The 21,797-nt window shown below is 40.0% G+C and overlaps 1 protein-coding gene across 1 annotated transcript in view; it reads left to right on the plus strand.

Annotated features, from left to right (window-relative positions):
• KMT2A (lysine methyltransferase 2A) overlaps window positions 1–21,797 on the plus strand; it is an 89,685-nt gene that overhangs the window by 18,360 nt on the left and 49,528 nt on the right. The window contains exons 3-5 of the mRNA XM_008062920.2: window positions 8,162–8,168; window positions 15,631–15,691; window positions 18,316–20,966. Coding sequence (XP_008061111.2) covers window positions 8,162–8,168; window positions 15,631–15,691; window positions 18,316–20,966 — 2,719 coding nt within the window. The remainder of the gene's footprint in view (window positions 1–8,161; window positions 8,169–15,630; window positions 15,692–18,315; window positions 20,967–21,797) is intronic.

Genomic DNA, 21,797 nt, shown 5'->3' on the forward strand with positions numbered 1-21,797 from the left:
CTCCCAAAGTTCTGGGATTACAGGCTGAGCCATCAAGCCCGGCTGCTAATTTTTTTTTTTAATGAAAAAAATTTTTTTCTGCCGGGTGCAGTGGCTCAAGCCTATAATGCCAGCACTTTGGGAGGCTGAGACAAGAGGATTGCCTGAACCTGTCAGTTCGAGACCAGCCTGAGCAACATGGTGAGACCTCGTCTCTACAATAAATCAAAAAAGTAGCTGGGTATGGTAGCTCGCGCCTGTAGTTCCGGCTACTTGGAAGGCTGAGGCAGAAGGATCACCTGAGTCCAGTAGGTTGAGCCTGCAATGGTCAGGAGCGTGCCACTGCACTCCAGCCTGGGCGACAGAGTGAGACTCCAACTCAAAAAATAAATTTTTTTTTTCTTGTAGAGATGAGGTCTCGCTGTGTTGTCTAGGCTGGTCTTGATCTCCTGGGCTCAAGTGATCCTCCTGCTTCAGCCTCCCAAAGTGTTGGGATTATAGGTGTGAGCCACTGCACCTGGCCTCTATTTTTTAGTTCATTAAATATACCATTTCCAGAATAGACTTCTTTTATTTATATTTATTTATTTATTTTTCGAGTGGGATCTCTGTCACCCAGGCTTAAGTGTAGTGACATGATCATGACTCACTGCATCTGCAACCTGGACCCAGGTAATTCTTCCACCTTAGCCTCCAAAGTAGCTGGGATGACAGGCATGCACCACCACACCTGGCTATTTTTTCTGATTTTTTTGTAGAAACGAGGTCTCACTATGTTGGTGTAGGCTGGTCTCAAACTCCTCAGCTCAAGCGATCCTCTTGCCTCAGCCTCCCAAGTGCTGGGATTACAGGTGTGGGCTACTGTGCCTGTCTTTATTTTTATTTTGGAGGGTCTTACTCCTTCACCCAGACCGTGTACAGGATCATGATCTTGGCTCACTGCAGACTTGAACTCCTGGGCTCAAGTGATCCTCTTACTTCAGTCTCCTGAGTAGGCTACAGGCATGTGCCACAATGCCTGGCTTTTTTTTTTTTTTTTTAGTTGGAGTCTCACTCTGTCGCTCAGGCTGGAGTGCAGTGGCACACTCTCGGCCACCACAGCCTCCACAGCCTCCACCTGCTGGGTTCAGGCAATCCTTCCTCCTCAGCCTTCCAAGTTTCTTTTTTTTTAATAGACAGGATCTCACTATGTTGTTCTGGTTAGTCTGGTTAGTCTCAAACTGGCCTCAAGCAATCCTCCTGTCTCATCCTCCTAAAGTGCTGGGATTACAGGTATGAACTGCCACACTTGGCACAGAATACCCATCCAACACGGTAATGCCAATTCTACATTTTAGAACCATGGTAACTCCCTGCTGTTTATTGTATCCATTTTGACCGCACCATCCTAGAATTAACAAGGTTGTGATATTTCATTTGTCTTTTATCTTGGCCCTGCTGTGGCTGCTGATTTCCAGTCTAGTCATTTTGTACTAATCCTTGCATCTGATTTTCTGCTTCTATTATTAATTAGCTCATTACCTTCTTTATGCTTTATTTCCTTCAGAGCCTTTTCTTACAAACTTGTAGGTTGTAGTCTCCTTGAGAATCTAAAGAAATCTGTTTTCTCACCTGACAGATACACGTGTACACAAAATTTGCCTGTGATTTCCGAGATATTTCTTAGCTGACTCCTGCATGTAAACTTTGCTGCAACCAAATCCATGCTTAGCCTCTTTCCTCCTTTCTTAAAAGAGAATTGCCCTCCGTTGTGCTTTGTATTCATTCTCCCACTGCTGTCTTCACTCCCATCCCCACCCACACCGCTACCCCTTTTTCATTCATTTCTTCTTTGCTTTTCAGGATTTTCAGTCTCTTTCCTGCTATGTTCTCTTTCAGCATATAAACATAATCAACTCCAAAGATAATCCTCCCAAGCCGGTCTTTTCGTATCTTGGGCCCTGTCTCTCCTTCCCCATATAACTTAGTTTTTCAAGAGTTGTCTATGTTCATTTCCGTTTTCCCACCTTATAATCACAACTGAACCCACTACAGTTTTGCTCCTCTAGCCATTCTAACAGGTGTGAGGTGATAACTCATTGTGGTTTTAATTTACTCCCTATGCATTCTTTTTATCTTTTATTTTTTTGAGCCAGGATCTCTACAGGTGCTATATTATTCTTTTATTTTTGTAGAGAGAGTTGCCCAGGCTGTTCTCAAACTTCTAGCCTCAAGCAATCCTCCCACCTAGGCCTCCCAAAGTGTAGGGATTAGTCCTGTGCTTTGGGAGGCTGAGGTGAGTGGTTTGCCTGAGCCCGCGGGTTCGAGACCCTCCTGGGCAATTTGGCGAGATCTCATCTCTACAATAATTCAAAAAATGAGCCGGGCGTGGTAGCGCACGTCTGTAGTTCCAGCTACTTGGAAGGCTGAGGCGGAAGGATCGCCAGAGCCCAGCAGGTCAAGGTTGCGGTGGCCGGGAGCGGCCACTCCACTCCAGTCTGGGCGACAGAGTGAGACTCCAACTCAAAAATAAAAAAATTAAAATTCGCCTTAGTAATGTCACAGGTGACCTCCCAGTTTTGATATCCTGTACAGGTTTCAGTTCTTATCCAACTTGAGTACCCCTTAGAATATATTCTTTACTGTTTTGTACTTACCATGATAGTCTTCCTCCTTGGCCATTAACTCTTCAGCTTCTTCCTTGTCTTCCCCTTCCCCTGTATGTTGCTAAGTGTAAATATTCCTTAAGGCTCTGCCATCAACTCCCTTTTTCTCTCAGTACTGCATTCTTTCCCTAGGTGGTTGCATTCATATGCACAGTTTCAATATTAATATATTCATTGAGTCAGGTGCATTTTCTCCAGATCATTATATCCTTTAGACAACTTGGATAAACTTTTAAAATTAAAATTTCTTTAAAAAAAAAATAACTGTATGTGATGGTATGTGCCTGTAGACCCAGCTACTTGAGAGGCTGAGGTGAGAGAATTTCTTGAGCCTAGAAGCTGACGACTGTGATGAGCTGTGATTCTGTCACTGCTCTCCAGCTGGGGTGACAGTGAGACCCCAACTCAAAAAAAAAAAATTCAAATGTCGAAAGTGATCTCCCTTCCCACTCGTATAAACCTGTCTTTTTTCTATATTTCCAGTCTTGGTAAGTATTACTATAAACCTAGTGGACCTAAACCAGATACCCGCACATCTTAATGATACTTTTCACTCCCTTAACCTTTTTTATCAAAACCATGTCCATTTTGCCTCCTAAATGTCTATGGAATCTGTCCTTTTCCCCTCAGTCTCCACTGCCATTGCAGTTGGTTTTTGTTTTTTGTTTTTTTGAGTTAGAGTCTCACTGTGTCACCCAGACTGGAATGCAGTGGCACGCTCCTGGACACCGCAGCCTCGACCTGCTGGGCTCTGGCGATCCTTCCGCCTCAGCCTTCCAAGTAGCTGGAACTACAGGCACGTGCTACCATGCCTGGCTAATTTTTTGATTTATTGTAGAGATGAGGTCTTGCCAAGTTGCCCAGGCAGGTCTTGAACCCGCAGGCTCAGGCAATCCACTCACCTCAGCCTCCCAAAGCACAGGATTACAGGCTGAGCCACCGAACCCGGCTTGCAGTCGTTTTTTGTAACTGTTCTTCCTGCTTCTATTCTCCAATGCTGTCATAGCTGTTGGCGGCAAAATTCCAAATCTATTCATGCTTCTCTCCTACCTGGGCCACTGACACACTGTAGGATTCAGGATGAGGCCGCACTTCAAATTAAAGGTGAACTCCACACTCATGAAGGCATTTAAGACCTTTCATGGCCGGGCTTGGTGGCTCAGTTTGTAATCCCAGCACTTTGGGAGGCCGAGGTGAGTGGATTGCCTTAGCCCGCGAGTTCGAGACCCGCCTGGGCAACTTGACGAGACCTCATCTGTACAACAAATTAAAAATTAGCCGGGTGTGGTAGTGCATGCCTGTAGTTGCCGCTACTTGGAAGGCTGAGGCGGAAGGATCGCCAGATCCCAGCAGGTCGAGGCTGCGGTGGCCGGGAGCAGCCACTGCACTCCAGTCTGGGTGACAGAGTGAGATTCCAACTCAAAAAAACAAACAAAAAAAAAGACCTTTTCATGATCTATCTCCTGCCTTTTTTTCCCTCAATATCTTCTGCTTCTTTCTTTTCAGCTAGGACCTCAGGCATAAGGAACTATTTGTAATATCGCTCCATGCCAGGTCCTTTTTGTGCATCTGTTTTTTTGTATATGTTGCTGTCTGCTTGCAATACACTCTTCCCCCATACCCAGACCTCCAGCTTTTATCATCCTTCAAAAGTTAGATTAACTTTTCATCCTCTCTGCAGTGGCTTTCCTGATCCTTTCTCCACGACTGGGTTCATTATCTTTCTTCTGTGCTTCTACATACATTCCTCTAGCACGTGTATTTCTCTAGCATAGCAAGCAACACACTACATTCCATTAATTTACTCATCTGTTCTTAACAAGCAGGTTCTTGAAGATAGAAACTCTTTTATCTCTAAATTCATATCTTAACCTAGTAATAGGCTCACATATGTTTATGTTGAGTAAATGAATGAATGAATGAATGACTTAATCTGTCCTCCCAACCTGAAGGTATTTCCCCTATGTATTTTTTGAGATGTTTTAAATTTTATTTTTAACAGACAAATAATAATTGTGTGTATTTATGAGGTATTACGTGATATTTTGAACTATATATGTAGTGTAGAAAGATTCAGACAAGCTAATTAACATATCTATTACCTCACCAACTCATTGAAGTGTTTTTTTTTTTGGTGAGAAAGCTAAAAATCTATTCTTTCAGCAATTAAAAAATATATGGTACGTTGTCATTTACTGTAGCCACCACGTGGTATAATCAATCACTAAAACTTATTCCTCTGACTACAACTTTATGTACCCTTTTTGGACAACGTCTCCCCTTTCTCCACCCTTTCTCTACCTGCAGCCTCGGGTAACCACCTTCCTACTCTGTTTCTATGGGATTGACTTTTGTAGATTCCACATATGAGTGAGATCATGCAATATTTGTCTTTCTATGCCTGGCCTATTTCATTTAGCATCATGTCCTCTAGTTCTATTCATGTTGTAGCAAATGGCAGAATTTTCTTTTTCTTTTCTTTTTTTTTAAGGCTGTATAGTATTCAGGTATGCATATTTACCACATTTTCTTTGTCCATTCGTCCATTGATGAACACTTAGGTTGCTTCCATATCTTGGCTATTGTAATGCTGAGATGAACATGGGAGTGCAGGTGTCTGTTTGACATACTAATTTCAATTCCTTTGGATATATACCCAGAAGTGGGATTGCTGGATCATGTGGTAATTCTATTTTTAGGTTTTTTTTTTTTTTTTTTTAGAAACTGTCCTATTATTTTCCAAAACAGTTGTACTTATTTATATTTCCCCCAACAGTATACAGCGGTTCTCTTTTCTCCTCATCTCTGCCAACATTTATCATTCATCTTTTTTTTTTTTTTTTTTTTGAGTTGGAGTCTCACTCTGTCGCCCAGACTGGAGTGCAGTGGCCGCTCCCGGCCACCGCAGCCTCGACCTGCTGGGCTCAGCGATCCTTCCGCCTCAGGCTTCCAAGTAGCCGGAATTGCAGGCATGCGCTACCACGCCCGGCTGATTTTTTGATTTATTGTAGAGATGAGGTCTGGCTGCCCAGGCGGGTCTCGAACCCGCAGGCTCAGGCAATCCACTCACCTCAGCCTCCCAAAGGCGCGGGATTACAGGCTGAGCCACCGAGCCCGGCTTCATTCATCTTTTTGATAATAGTCTTTCTTACAAGTATGTAGTGATATCTCATGGTGGTTTTAATTTCTTCTCTATGCATTCTTAAAAGTAAGAACTACATTGTTTAATTCTTTGGAGTCCACCAGTATTTTCTACTACAGTAATATTTCCACAGTAGGTATTTAATGTTTTTAAAACAGTGAGTATATTGCATTTCCTTTATTTTCACTTTGCATACATTATTGGGTGCCATATTTGTGCCAGATTTTAGGAAACAAAAATGATTAAGAAAACTGTTTCTGTCTTCAACGAGTGCACACTCTAGAGTAGGAAGCAAATGTGAACATATTTTTAATAACACTTTTCTGCTAATTAAATACTAGCCATTATGTGTGCATGTCTTTAATCTGTGACATCAAGACCTTGGTGTTTTAGAGCTTATAGTAGTAGACACAAAGGAAAATGTGCCAGCTGAAGTGATAGCTACCTGGAATAAATTCCCAAAGTAGAAATGTTGCTCTTTTCAAACTTAGAGTTGCCAAGATGCACAATTTGCCTCCTGGATGTTTCTTCAACTTGAGTTGTTCTCAGTAATTCTCTTAGTTCTCCTGTGGCCTCTTCATTCGATTAAATGATATGTGATGAAGCCTTCAATACAAAGTATTTCAAAACAAAGATTGCACCAAGAGTGACTTTGATACCGTCTATGACTATGATGTTATTTCCAGTTGATTCATTGATATTAATTTTGTAATTGAAGGAGTTTGATTTTTTCAAACTCTTAAGACTAAAGATTTTGGAGACAGAAGAATACTAAGATATGGTTGTTAAAGTGTATGTTTGAGATACCACTTAATTAAGTGCTCAGAAGTGCTGAGGTGTTTCTTGCTAGAAAAGGAAGGAACGGGGTATGAGCAGAGTCATCCTAGACCTTGTTGGTCTGCGGCCAAGTGGCTGAGCTCATTTAATAGAGGAGTTTTTAAAATAGCTTTGGAATCTCCACTTTAGCCTTGGAGGTGAGGAATTCTAGGTGAGTGAATTTTGCTCTGACTGTGGTAAATTGGGAAGAATATTTTTTTTATTGGAAAGAATTTAAGGGAGGAACTAAAAGCCTTGCATTTTAGTTGGAGGTAGCGGAGGAAAGTATTGAGGTCTATCAGTTGAAATTGTATCAGATTAGTGGTATTACTAAGTACTATGTCACATCTAGTCACTGCAGATGATTTAGGTCTCAGTTACCTAAACTCTCCCTGATTTCTAGCCCTGGACTACCTAGTTACAATTCTGAGGGATAGAGGTACATATTGGCATTCTTTGAAAGAATTTTGAAATTTGTTGAATATTTCTCCATGAACCAAATAACTAACTTAGGAGGAGGAATGAACTCTTTCAATACTTAAGCAATTTTAAAATTCCAGAATATGAATTACCTAGTATTTTATCCTTTGGTGACTTTTTTTTTTTTAGTGACAGCTATGTTGCCTAGGCTGGAGTACAGTGGATTCTCAGGTGCAATAATAGGGCATCACAGTCTCTAACTCCTGGTCTCAGGAGATCCTACTGCCTTAGCCTCACAAGTAGCTGGGACTACAGGCACACACCACTGCACCTTTAGTAACATTTTAATGAGACTTCAGTGTTTGAAAGGAAGGCTGAAATTGCACAGTGCCTGTCTTTACCTTGGATGCTTCTTAGGAGCAGGAATTGTGTATTATTCAACTTTGCACCTAGAACGTACAGCCATGGGAAAAGTATATAAATGTGGTTTTTTGTGTGTTTTTTTTTGAGTTGGAGTCTCACTCTCACTCAGACTGGAGTGCAGTGGCCACTCCCAGCCACCGCAGCCTCGACCTGCTGGGCTCCGGTGATCCTTCCACCTCAGCCTTCCGAGTAGCTGGAATTACAGGCACACGCTACCATGCCCGGCTGATTTTTTGATTTATTGTAGAGATGAGGTCTCGCCAAGTTGCCCAGGCGGGTCATGAACTCGCGGGATAAATGTTTTTTGAATGAACAAGTAAATGAAATATTGCTTTGTTTGAAGAGTTGTCTTAGTAGTACATAATTCCTTGGAACGCAATTTTATATATTTTTCTAGAATCCCTTTATTATGTTTTATGTGTGAACATTATTATGTGTAATACTTATTTTGAGTTCACTTAGGTTCTCTTGTGGGAAAAATATTCCTATTGCTTCATTACTTACAAATACAACCTGCCACTTGTTAAACCCAAATTCTTTTAAGTTTGCCTGTGTGCCCCTAACAAGAAGAGTTAAGATGCCTGTTTACTTTACTTAGCCTGAATAAAGACCCTTGTGTGTTTGCATCAGAGTTGGCTCTTTGGTGGTCTCTCGGATTTTAAAATTTGGGTTTAACACCACTAAAGAGTTAAAATTCTACCATTAAAATAAAAATCCTCAATATTAAGATATTTAGGAGTAAAGTGAATTTACTAGCAAAGATATGCTTGGAAGTTCTCAACTCATTACCTCAGAGTTAGGAGTAGAGATCATAAATTCTGTATGTTTATTAGTTTTACAATTAGATTGCATTAGGAAGTGGCATTAGATAGCTTAATTTCCTGTCTCAATCACTGGAAGCTAAATATGATTTAACAGTGTCTTACAGTGCTCAGCATGGTAAGGATGATTTTCCATCTTTGGGCTTGGTGGTTCAGCCTGTAATCCCGTGCTTTGGGAGGCTGAAGTGAGTGGACTGCCTGAGCCTGCGGGTTCGAGACCCACCTGGGCAACTTGGTGAGACCTCATCTCTACAATAAAAAATAAAAAAATTAGCCACGCGTTATAGTGCGCGCCTGTAGTTCCAGGTACTCTGAAGGCTGAGGCAGAAGGATCACCGGAGCCCAGCAGGTCGAGGCTGCGGTGGCCGGGAGCGGCCACTGCACTCCAGTCTGGGCGACAGAGACTCCAACTCAAAAAAAAAAAAGAAAAAGAAATCACTGCGATCTAGTCTTCAAGGCCATCACTGTCAGAAAGGGAATGGTTTCATGGCTTTTGCTTATACTTTGTCTTGGAATGCTGTTCTCATCAGAGCGGGCTTTGTTGAAAGGAAAAGTATATGTGATAAATACCCTGTTCCCAGGAGTCCTTGGTCATATGCAGGTAGCATGATAACCCCTCTTCTGCAGGGCTGTTTAAGGCTTATGATGCCACAGTACCAAACATGGATTTAATTGCAGCTCCTTCTGCTGTCTTGTATGTAGACACATTACCTCAGTCTTTTGATTTCTAGGCAAGTCTAAATTCTTGGGAAGCCAGCATTGTTGCCTTGCTTCCATCCTCCAGGGATCTCACTTGTTTAAAGGGAGGGTGATGGAGCAAGATGAGAAGTTCATTGCCAATGGTATGCAGTATGTGCAACGCGAGGACTTTTTTGCAGCACCCTCTTACAACATTCTTTCTCAACTTGGTTTTCCTTTTTGTAGGGTTCTTTTTTTTTTGAGGTGGAGTCTCACTGCATTCTGTCACCCAGGCTGGAGTGCAGTGACACACTCACGGCCACCCCAGTGTCGACCTGCTGGACTCCAGCGATCCTTCCGCCTCAGCCTTCCAAGTAGCTAGAACTACAGGCACGTGCTACCATGCCCGGCTAATTTTTGATTTATTGTAGAGATGAGGTCTTGCCAAGTTGCCCAGGTGGGTCTCAAACCCGCGGGCTCAGGCAATCCACTCACCTCAGCCTCCCAGAGTGCTGGGATTACAGGCTGAGCCACCGAGCCCGGCCTAATTTTTGATTTATTGTAGACACGAGGTCTTGCCAGGTTGCCCCGACTGGTCTTGAACCCGCATCTCAGGCAGTCCACTCTCCTCGGCCTCCCAAAGTGCTGGGATTATGGGCTGAGCCACTGAGCCCAGCCTGAAAGGTTCTTGCCTAGGTTGGGAAATTCAGAGTTACAGGACTAGAGCTCTTAACATAACAATGACAGCTTTTGTTTTTGGCTAAGCTGTCTGGATTCTTTAAACAACGGATACTTATTTTTTAAAGCATGCTTCAAGAAGTCAACCTATATTTCAAATGAAAAGAAAGTTCTTGAGTAGAAGTACAGTTCTTTTTGGCAACTTATTCTTTTCTTTCTTTATTCCAACTACAAGACCAGAAGGAAAATGAATTAATGGCTTTCTGTCATTTTGTTAAGTACTTGGAAACTTTAAACATTGATAGAATTAGTTAACTTACTGCTACAGCTCAGTGGTATTCTGTTATGCTGGAGCACATTATAGTTAGGATTGTATAGTTACATTTTGTGAAAGTTTGAAATATAGAAAAGTGACCCACTGAGGTTGCTGATTATACACACAGCAGTGTGAATCTCTTACATTTCTTTTAAAGAATAATACTCTTTCATTACCTGTTGGTTACTTTACCAACAGTTATTGTATGAATGTATTGGTTATTGTATGTATAGGTGCTTGTCACTGCAATACCTGGAGCTTAAAATTCTTGCATTTAGTAATGTAGTTCCCTGGTAAATGTTGGGAAATTCCCAGGTGTCTGAAATGCATAGATCAGCAGATTGTTCTGTGAAGGTAGTTGGGGGAGTGGGGGGAAGAGTTAGAAACTTGAAGGATCTGAAGATGACCATTGTGTTATTTTAATAGTAAGCTGAAATAATAGCAATTTTTGTATCATAATGATTTATTCAATTCCTTTAAATATTTATTTATAGTTTTATTTTTATTTTTTATTTTTTTTGAGTTGGAGTCTCACTCTGTTGCCCAGACTGGAGTGTAGTGGCCGCTCCCGGCCACCGCATCCTCGACCTGCTGGGCTCCGGCGATCCTTCCGCCTCAGCCTTCCAGATAGCTGGAACTACAGGTGTGCTCTACCACGCCTGGCTAATTTTTGATTTATTGTAGAGATGAGGTCTCACCAAGTTGCCCAGATGGGTCTCGAACCCACGGGCTCAGGCAATCAACTCACCTCAGCCTCCCAAAGGCTCGGGATTACAGGCTGAGCCACCGAGCCCAGCTATTTATAGTTTTAAATTGTAACTATCATGGTAGGAAAATTATTATTGACCAATTTCTTTTCTTTTTATTTATTTACTTATTTATTTTAATCAGCCAATTTAGATCCTTAAGTCCTTTGTAGCTAACTGTATGATCTAGAGTAAATCATTTGCCCTCTTAGAGCTTCAGTTTCTTCAACTACAAGAATCATAAGAACTAGTGTATGGGGGGACTTTTAAAAACACATGGAAAATGTGTATTATGAAAAACCTATGCATGGATTTCAATATTTTTTTGCACCAAAATAAACTTGTATGAACTTGTAACATGTCTGAACAGGATCTAGTTTGAGTCACTAAGAAGGCTAAGACATCAGTTTGAAAAGAACCTGTATCAGAGCAACATGAATTCTTCTAAAATCAAAGCAAGAATAGACATTAAATTTATGGTGAAACTTGGGTGGAAGAATGGTGAAATCATTGATGCATTATGAAAAGTTTATGAGAACAATACCCCAAAGAAATCAGCAGTTTACAAATGTTTAACTCATTTTAAGAAGGGACAAGATGATGTTAAGGATGAAACTCATAGCATCAGACCATCCACATCAATTTGCGAGAAAAAACTAATTTTGTTCACACCCCTAATTGAAGAGGGCCAATGATTAGTAGCACAAAAAATAGCCAACACCATAGACATCTCAGTTGGTTCCACTTACACAATTCTGGCTAAAAAATTAAAGTTGAGGAAACTTTTCACTTGATGTGTGCCAGAACCGTTGCACTCACATCAACATCAGATAGAGCAGAGCAGTCTGTGAAAATTGTAAACAAGTGATATCAAGACCCTAAAGCATTTCTTCAAAGAGTTGTAACAGGAGATAAAACATGGCTTCACCAGTATGATCCTCAAGACAAAGCACAATAAAAGCAATGGCTACCAAGAGGTTGGAAGTGATAAGACAAATCAGTCAAGAGCAAAGGTCATGGTAATAGGTTTTTGGGAAGCTGAAGGTATTTTGCTTGTTGACTTTGGGAGGACCAAAGAATGGTAACATCTGCTTATTATGATGGTATTTTGAGTAAGCTAGCCAAAGCTTTAGCAGAAAAACGCCCAGGAAAGCTTCACCAGAGAGTCCTTCTACACCATGACAATGCTCCTATCAAATATGGGCAATTTTGTTAAGCGTTTTGATGAAAAATCATTAGATAGCTACCTTACAATCCTGATTTGGCTCCTTCTTTTTGTTTCCTAACCCTAAAAAATCTATAAAGAACACCCATTTTTCTTCAGTTAGTAATGCGAAGAAGATTGCATTAACATCTTCAAATTCCCAAGATCCTCAGTTCTTTAGGGATGGACTAAATGACTGGCATTATGGCTTACAAAAGTGTCTTGACCTTGATGGAGATTATGTTGAGAAATAGAACTTATATATGTTTTTGTAACTTTTAATTCCATTTTCCATGAACTTTTTGAAGTCTCCTTGTATGTACTTTGTCTGTAGCTTACCAAATGGTTTTGTATAAATTATTTTATTTATTCCTTACAGTGTTCAGGTAAATTTAAAAAATTGAGATATAAAAATAGTAAGTGGCTTGTTGAAGATTACATAGCTTGAGAGAGCCAGAACTAAGACCCTAAACTAGTCCTTCTCTCCCCAGATTCACTACTCTCCTCACCAATGTCACTTGCTGACAAATGAGAATTGGACTAGTCCCCTCTGAGATTCTAAGATCTATGATTTTTTTGCTTTTTTTCCAAAATACATTTTAAGATTACTATCATTTGTTTGTTTGTTTGTTTATTTATTGAGTTGGAGTCTCACTCTGTCGCCCAGACTGGAGTGCAGTGTCACACTGCTGGCCACTGCAACCTTGACTTGCTGGGCTCTGGCAATCCTTCTGCCTCAGCCTTCCAAGTAACCAGAACTACAGGTACGTGCTACCACACCTGGCTAATTTTTGATTTACTGTAGAGATGAGGTCTCACCAAGTTGCCCGCGTGGGTCTCAAACCCATGGGTTCAGGCAATTCACTTGCCTCAGCCTCTCAAAGTGCTGGGATTATAGGCTGAGCCACCGAGCCCGGCCAAGATTACTATTTTAAATGTATTTTTTTCGGCCAGAAAATTAACAGTATAGAATTTCCATCATTTTGATAAGATTTTGGATTAATTGGGCTCTTGTAAGTTTTGGCTTATTTTTTTTCCTTTTGGTAATGTTGTAGCCTACACGTGTAAACCTTGAAAGTGATTCCACAAATTTATTTGGGGTTGAGTTCTATATGTCCTACCTTATGTCCTAACTTGTTTTAAGATAAAGAGAGATAATTTTTCTTATTCACAAATGGTGTAAGAATTTACTTTTTTTAAAAAATTTGAGTTGGATTCTCACTCTGTTGCCCAGGCTGGAGTGTAGGGGCACACTCATGGCCACTCCAGCATTGACCAGCTGGGCTCCAGTGATTCTTCCACCTCAGCCTTCCAAGTTTCCGGAACTACAGGAGCTTGCTACCATACCTGGTTAATTTTTTATTTATTGTAGAGACAAGGTCTTACCAAGTTGCCTAGGCTGGTCTCAAACCCGTGGGTTCAGGCAATTCCCTCGCCTCGGCTTCTCAAAGTGCTGGAATTACAGGCTGAGCCACTGAGCCTGGCTTACTTTTTTTTTTTTAACTAAAAATAATTTACTTTTAGTGATGAAAGAAGAAATTCTAAAGAGTACTCTAGTAAGCCAGGCATGGTGGCATACACCTGTTATCCCAGCTACTTAGAAGTCTGAGGCAGGAGAGTCATTTGAACCCTTGAGTTCAAGCCAGCTTGGGTAACAAAGCAAGACCCCATCTCTAAAAGAAGACATTTTTAAAAAGCATTTTAGTATGTATTTCTTAAATTTAGACTTAACACATTCTTAGAATTGTAATACTTTTTCAATAAATCTCTTTGAAGAGATCTCAGCCTTTTCTTAAATAGTTGTGTACTTTAATCTTTCCAATTTCAGAGCAAAAATCTTTTTAGAGTCTAAATAATAATTTTCACAGTTGCATTGCAATTGCATGCAAAGGCTTGTCCCCAAATGTTTTGCTCCTCAAAAGAATTTAAATTTGGCCGGACTCGGTGGCTCAGCCTGTAATCCCGCGCTTTGGGAGTCTGAGGTGAGTGAATTGCCTGAGCCCGCGGATTCGAGACCCGCCTGGGCAACTTGACGAGACCTCATCTCTACAATAAATCAAAAAAATTAGCCGGGCATGGTAGCATGCGCCCGTAGTTCCAGCTACTGGAAGGCTGAGGCGGAAGGATCGCCAGAGCCCAGCAGGTCGAGGCTGTGGTGGCCAGGAGCGAGTCACTGCACTCCAGTCTGGGCGACTGAGTGAGACTCCAATTCAAAAAAAAAAAAGAATTTAAATTTAAAAGATGAACCTGCTAACCTTTTTCTAACCTTTTGTTTTTGTTTTTGTTTTTGTTTTTTTGAGTTGGAATCTCACTCTTTCACCCAGGCTGGAGTGCAGTGGCACAATCACCACTCACTGCAGCCTCGACCTCCTGGGCTCAGGTGATACTTCCACCTCAGCCTCCCAAGAAGTTGGGACTATGGATGCGCACCATCGTGCCTGGCTAATTTTTTTAAAAAATTTATTGTAAAGATGAGGTCTTGTTATGTTGCCCAATCTGGTCTCAAACTCCTGGGCTCAAGTAGTCCTTCTGCCTCAGCCTCCCAAAGTGCTAGGGTTTATAGGTATGAGCTACTGCACTCAATGAGCCTGTTAATTTGTCTAAAAAGTCGCATGTATCTTTTAACATAGTCCTAGTTGAAAAGTGGTTAAGCAGATTAGCTTTGACTTTAGCTTTAAATTAATTGAGGAAACAAGCCTTCAGTGGAAAGTCTACTGATGCTGTCCACAAACATGTGATCTTAGCTCCTGAGAGGAACATGTGGATGCTTTTATCATTGGAACTCAATTTGGGACTTACCAGTATAAATTGGAGGTTCGAGAAAGTTTGTTCTTCATTCCTTATCTTGTTCTTGTTTTATGTGGATTTTGTTTCTGGAATCTAAAATTCTATCTCTGTGTCTCATAACTGGAAATAACTGTTAGTTTCTGAACCAGTGAGTTTCTATTAATCTGCTTGTTTAAATAGATCATCTTTCTTGGGAACATGTTCAAAATAGGTTAAATGAATCCTTAGTATTTTTTTAAGGGCAGGTTGAAATTTAGAGGTAAGGAGAAGATTTTGAAAATAAGATGTTTCCCTAAGTTATTAGTGAAAGGATTTTACCCTATATGTGGTCAATTTATGATCCCTTTAACAAATGCTGCTGCCCACCATTAAGTCTCTTATCACAGGGCATTTTAAAATGATGCCATAAAATGCATGTTGAGAATCTCTGGATCTCAAACAAACAGAAATCACATGTAAATGTCAATTCCTGAGTTAAGGAACTGACAATCATGGCACTTTCAGTCTCTATTAATATTTAGTAGGCAAGAGATTATTATATTATTTATGTTATTCCTATGTGTTGTAGACTCAAATACTTGTTGAAAGATTTGTTTGTTGTATTGGGGCTGTATATGTCTGCCATTGTACTGATTTACTTACTTGAATTAAAGTCATCCTTTAATTGTTTTGGGCTGTATCTATGGTTTGAAATTTAGGACTATCCCTTGTGTACTATGCACCAAAGATGACATTGCAATGCATTGTTCAGTTACTACACAGCTCCTATTTGTCTGTAATGAAGCTGTATGACTGGATCCATTTATTTCAGTATTAATTATTTTATAGTATCCATTTGAATGATGATGATTAACATGTAGGGGCTGATTTTCCAAATTCATTTTTGTCTCCTCTGGGCATTTCTTTGGGATATGTTCACATTCATGTTTTTGACTCTGATTTTAAAATAATTTTCCTTTGTTGTAGGATGAGCAGTTCTTAGGTTTTGGCTCAGATGAAGAAGTCAGAGTGCGAAGTCCCACAAGGTCTCCTTCAGGTAGGACCAATTAAGCACGTGATGCCTTTAAGTTTTGTTTGTTCAGAGATTGTGGCTTCCCCTTGCCTTCTTTACATGTAAAGGATGCTCTGCGATACTGGGAGTAGGGAATGGCTTATGAACTAGACTTCTGTATGGGCCTCTTCTCTGTCAGGCTACATTTGGTTTATACTTTAGTATACTTTTCTCTGGGAACGACTTGGGGCATGGGAAGTAGTTTTCCACAGAATGATTGGGAAACCTGGTAGGCAAATTGAAGGTAATCTACTAAGAGCATCCTCAGGTTTACATGTTTTATATTCTATATGCCTTTGGGACTAATTTGGCTATTATTTTTTTGTGGATGAAATTTGGCCTGCTATTGTCAATGAACTAAAAACAAATTATTGGCACTGTGTGAAACTATTTTACCTGGTTCTTGAAAGGATGTATTAAAATAAAAAAATAAAAATGATTTGGGATATTTCCATTTTTAGCAATATTTGACATTATTTTCACCAACAAAATATCTAGACTATCTTGAAATTCTATACTTACAAACAGTTTCCTAAGAGAAAATCCTCAGTGGAAATAACATTTAAAGGCTTGCAGAATTCAGTTCTGTATAGGAGAGGGCTATAGATCTTTTGGTGAAAGTGCATTCCACATCTTTGCTGCCATCTGACTTAATGTATAGTTTTCTTCGATTTATGTGGATAGATAATCTAGTTAAATATGATATTATTGCTATTTTTGCTCTTTGACATTGACTTAATTTGTGATGTGTACTAGCATTTGGGTCTCAAGAGTCATCATATGATAAAGAGTAATCAAATTCAAACTCCCAAGTTGACAATTTTTCTTTTCCCAGATGGTGGTGGAATTACTATTCTAGTAGGGAAGAGTTAGCCAATAGTGTCCCAGTATCTGTGCTATTCAGACAGGAGCATATTCACTGTAACATGAGATGAAATCTTAAAATCTTATGTAGTAAAGGGATTTTAGAGATCATCTGGTCTAACCCTTTGTTCATAGATGACAAAAGGAGGTCCAGAAAATATATGATAAGTAATTATTTATAATGGATTTGAGAGTTCTTTGAATTGTGGATCAGGGAAGGTAGCAGCAGTGCTGGGTCTCTTCTCTGTTCTGCTTCTACTTGTTGTCTACCAAAAGCTTCTTTTAAAAGTAGAATAGAAGAGGTTTTCAGAATTGATAAAGCCCTCTACATGGCTAGGTTCAAGTCTACCACAATGATAAGGAATCTTGTACTTCTGGGCAAGGGTTTTATTTTGTTAACTCATAGCTCTTTCATGATTGTTTTCTCTTAAGTTTTTTTCTTGGCTGTCAGGCAACCTTGAATGTCATCTTTTTTTTTTTTTTTTTCCAAACCATCTCAATATGCTTCATCATTTCAGAAGTGAAGCAGTTTCTATGTTGTTTCCTCATCCATTACTTTTGTTGTAATTAGAATACACTGAGAATGGATTTGTGAATCCTTAATCTATTAAGGGAAGTCTCATAAGTTAATTGATGAAGAAAACATTTATATTTAGAAAGCTCAACAATAAGACCTTTGTTGATTTCTGTTCTGTAGGAAAGTGGTTTCATTGTAAAAATGCTCACCAAAATGGCATAGATCTCTTTTGATGTTTGTTAAGGGAGATTTTAATCTAAGAAGCATGTTGTCATATAAAACATTCGTAATTCAGGAGGGAAGAGAAGATTTGCTAAAATAGGCAACTCTTACTACATTTAAAAAATATATGTTTATACAAGGTATTAAGAAACAGTCTTGTTTTCCTAAATCTCTTAATAAGTAGCAAATTGAGCTGATTTATACATTGGTAAATTCATGATTTATAATAGAAATCTGGTTTAATAAATTGTTGCTTTGCTGTTTACATCAATTAAGGTTAAATCTTTTTGTAACTTGGGACTAACTAGTTCAAGAACTTCTAGGTAGGGAGTAGGTTAATGGACACATCATTATGCTGCTTCATTGATTAGTTCACATGCTAATGAGATCACTGATCTTATTCTGATGTCTCATGAATGAATATTTTTCTATTCAATAGAACATTCTTAGTTTACTTTGGTGAAACAAATTGAAATATAGAACTCTAAGCTGCCTAGAAGTGTTTTTCTGTAGGAGTTGGTATATTGTTGATTGAAGAGCACCTTGTTCAAATGTTTCAAAAGTCAAAATTCTAAATTGAAAAGATGGGATGACTTAGTAAAAGCATGTTCTTAAATGTTTATCTTGGTGTCTAGGATATGGAAAGGTAGTTCAGGTTTGTCGTTTTTAACAATTCCTTTAAATTCAGAAAAAAACTTCTCGCTCATCTAAAATTGTAGAAAAATCAGTTTTGTAGATTAATTATTCAGTTGAAAAACTTTTATTATTATCTTGATTTTTGTAACAGAAAAGTAATTAAATGTTCTTTCAGGTGGAATGTTATTTGCTTGACTTCTTTAAGGCAAATTTTTGGTGAAAAGAAACTAAGCACAATTAAGATGTTTGACTCATTAGACTCAAGTTGAATTCAGTACAAAATGGCCTGTGCTAAATTATATTCAGCTTAGTTAAGACCTGAACTACATAGCTAAATATATGCTCTTCATTGTTTAATTTCTATACACAGTTAAAACTAGTCCTCGAAAACCTCGTGGGAGACCTAGAAGTGGCTCTGACCGAAATTCAGCTATCCTCTCAGATCCATCTGTGTTTTCCCCTCTAAATAAAACAGAGACCAAATCTGGAGATAAGATCAAGAAGAAAGATTCTAAAAGTATAGAAAAGAAGAGAGGAAGACCTCCCACCTTCCCTGGTGTAAAAATCAAAATAACACATGGAAAGGACATTTCAGAATTACCAAAGGGAAACAAAGAAGATAGCCTGAAAAAAATTAAACGGACACCTTCTGCTACATTTCAGCAAGCCACAAAGATTAAAAAATTAAGAGCAGGTAAACTCTCTCCTCTCAAGTCTAAGTTTAAGACGGGGAAGCTTCAAATAGGAAGGAAGGGGGTACAAATTGTACGACGGCGAGGAAGGCCTCCATCAACGGAAAGGATAAAGACTCCTTCGGGTCTCCTCATTAATTCTGAACTGGAAAAGCCCCAGAAGGTCCGGAAAGACAAGGAAGGAACACCTCCACTCACAAAAGAAGATAAGACAGTTGTCAGACAAAGCCCTCGAAGGATTAAGCCAGTTAGGATTATTCCTTCTTCTAAAAGGACAGATGCAGCAATTGCTAAGCAACTCTTGCAGAGGGCAAAAAAGGGGGCTCAAAAGAAAATTGAAAAAGAAGCAGCTCAGCTGCAAGGAAGAAAGGTTAAGACACAGGTCAAAAATATTCGACAGTTCATCATGCCTGTTGTCAGTGCTATCTCCTCACGGATCATTAAAACCCCTCGGCGGTTTATAGAGGATGAGGATTATGACCCTCCAATTAAAATTGCCCGGTTAGAGTCTACACCGAATAGTAGATTCAGTGCCACATCCTGTGGATCTTCTGAAAAATCAAGTGCAGCTTCTCAGCACTCCTCTCAAATGTCTTCTGACTCCTCCCGATCTAGTAGCCCCAGTGTTGATACCTCCACAGATTCTCAGGCCTCTGAGGAGATTCAGGTACTTCCTGAAGAGCGGAGTGATACCCCTGAAGTTCATACTCCACTGCCTATTCCCCAGTCCCCAGAAAATGAGAGTAATGATAGGAGAAGCAGAAGGTATTCAGTGTCAGAGAGAAGTTTTGGATCTAGAACAACTAAAAAATTATCAGCTCTACAAAGTGCCCCCCAGCAGCAGAACTCCTCCTCTCCACCTCCACCTCTGCTTACTCCACCCCCACCATTGCAGCCAGCCTCCAGTATCTCTGACCACACACCTTGGCTTATGCCTCCAACAATTCCCCTAGCATCACCATTTTTGCCTGCTTCTGCTGCTCCCATGCAAGGGAAGCGAAAATCTATTTTACGAGAACCAACATTTAGGTGGACTTCTTTAAAGCATTCTAGGTCAGAGCCACAATACTTTTCCTCAGCAAAGTATGCCAAAGAAGGTCTTATTCGCAAACCGATATTTGATAATTTCCGACCCCCTCCACTGACTCCTGAGGATGTTGGCTTCGCATCTGGTTTTTCTACATCTGGTACTGCTGCTTCAGCCCGATTATTTTCACCTCTCCATTCTGGAACAAGGTTTGATATGCACAAAAGGAGCCCTCTTCTGAGAGCTCCAAGATTTACTCCAAGTGAGGCTCACTCTAGAATATTTGAGTCTGTAACGTTGCCTAGCAATCGAACTTCTGCTGGAACATCTTCTTCAGGAGTATCTAATAGAAAAAGGAAAAGGAAAGTATTTAGTCCTATTCGATCTGAACCAAGATCTCCTTCTCATCACATGAGGACAAGAAGTGGAAGGCTTAGTAATCCTGAGCTATCACCTCTCACTCCCCCGTCTTCTGTCTCTTCCTCGTTAAGCATTTCTGTTAGTCCTCTTGCCACTAGTGCCTTAAACCCAACTTTTACTTTTCCTTCTCATTCCCTGCAGTCTGGGGAATCTGCAGAGAAAAATCAGAGACCAAGGAAGCAGACTAGTGCTCCAGCAGAGCCATTTTCATCAAGTAGTCCTACTCCTCTCTTCCCTTGGTTTACCCCAGGCTCTCAGACTGAAAGAGGGAGAAATAAAGACAAGGCCCCTGAGGAGCTGTCCAAAGATCGAGATGCTGACAAGAGCGTGGAGAAGGACAAGAGTAGAGAGAGAGACCGGGAGAGAGAAAAAGAGAATAAGCGGGAATCAAGGAAAGAGAAAAGGAAAAAGGGATCTGAAATTCAGAGTAGTTCTGCTTTGTATCCTGTGGGTAGGGTTTCCAAAGAGAAAGCTGTTGGTGAAGATGTTGCCACTTCATCTTCTGCCAAAAAAGCCACAGGGCGGAAGAAGTCTTCATCACTTGATTCTGGGACTGATATCACTTCTGTGACTCTTGGGGATACAACAGCTGTCAAAACCAAAATATTTATAAAGAAAGGGAGAGGAAATCTGGAAAAAACCAACCTGGACCTCGGCCCAACTGCCCCATCCCTGGAGAAGGAGAAAACCCTCTGCCTTTCCACTCCTTCATCTAGCACTGTTAAACATTCCACTTCCTCCATAGGCTCCATGTTGGCTCAGGCAGACAAGCTTCCAATGACTGACAAGAGGGTTGCCAGCCTCCTAAAAAAGGCCAAAGCCCAGCTCTGCAAGATTGAGAAGAGTAAGAGTCTTAAACAAACTGACCAGCCCAAAGCACAGGTACTCTTTTCCACCTTTCCTGTTAAAACCAGCAGTTTCTTGAGCCCTTTCTATAGGCATGTTTTAGGCTATTTCAATTGCATTTGGTTATAGGAGTCAAGAAAAGTATGGTGGAGGTGGTGGTATTTGTAATGGTCCTTCAAGGACCTATAGGATTTTGGTAGGTAGAAAATGGCAGGACAACATTCTAAGTAGTGGGAACTATATGGGTAGAGGTAGTATGAAACAAATATAAGGAACAGTAGTTAGTTGGATTGGTATCTTTGGGAAAATGGTGAACTAAGGCTAGATGGTAGATTAGGACCATACTATAGAAAATGCTGAGTTGTTTGTTGTACCTCATGGATTTGGTGTTCCAGTGGAATCTGTGACTTAATTTTAAAGGTACACACACTTATAGTCAAATTGTTTTACTATTCCTGGTAGAAGAGAAAACTTGAGAGGAGCATTCTCTTCCTCTGAGTAGTGAGTGATTGTTAGAGTAGTAGATAATAGGTTTTTGCAGAATATAGATGAGAAACACTTAGCCTTAAGTTGTGGAACAGAAAAGCTATAGAATTCAGTTAGTTGTTAAGATGATGCTGGTCATTGCTTTGTTAAACTCTAGTATGTCCACATGGCTCTTTGAGCTATGGCCGCCATATTTCCTGGCTTTGACCACCTCCCCTACCTTGGGGACGTGAATTTCCTCGCTTTCGCTCTCATTTACTTTCTAAATAAACTATATTTTTCAATCTAAAAAAAAAGATGATACCAAACAAATTTTTATAAAGAACAGTGTTATTGTTTTGTTTTACAGTTACTGGCCTTTTTTTTTTTTTTTTTTTGAAT

The sequence above is a fragment of the Carlito syrichta genome, unplaced genomic scaffold (genome assembly GCF_000164805.1).
Source record: "Carlito syrichta isolate Samal-C Ts95f unplaced genomic scaffold, Tarsius_syrichta-2.0.1 Scaffold305880, whole genome shotgun sequence".
NCBI lineage: Eukaryota > Metazoa > Chordata > Mammalia > Primates > Tarsiidae > Carlito > Carlito syrichta.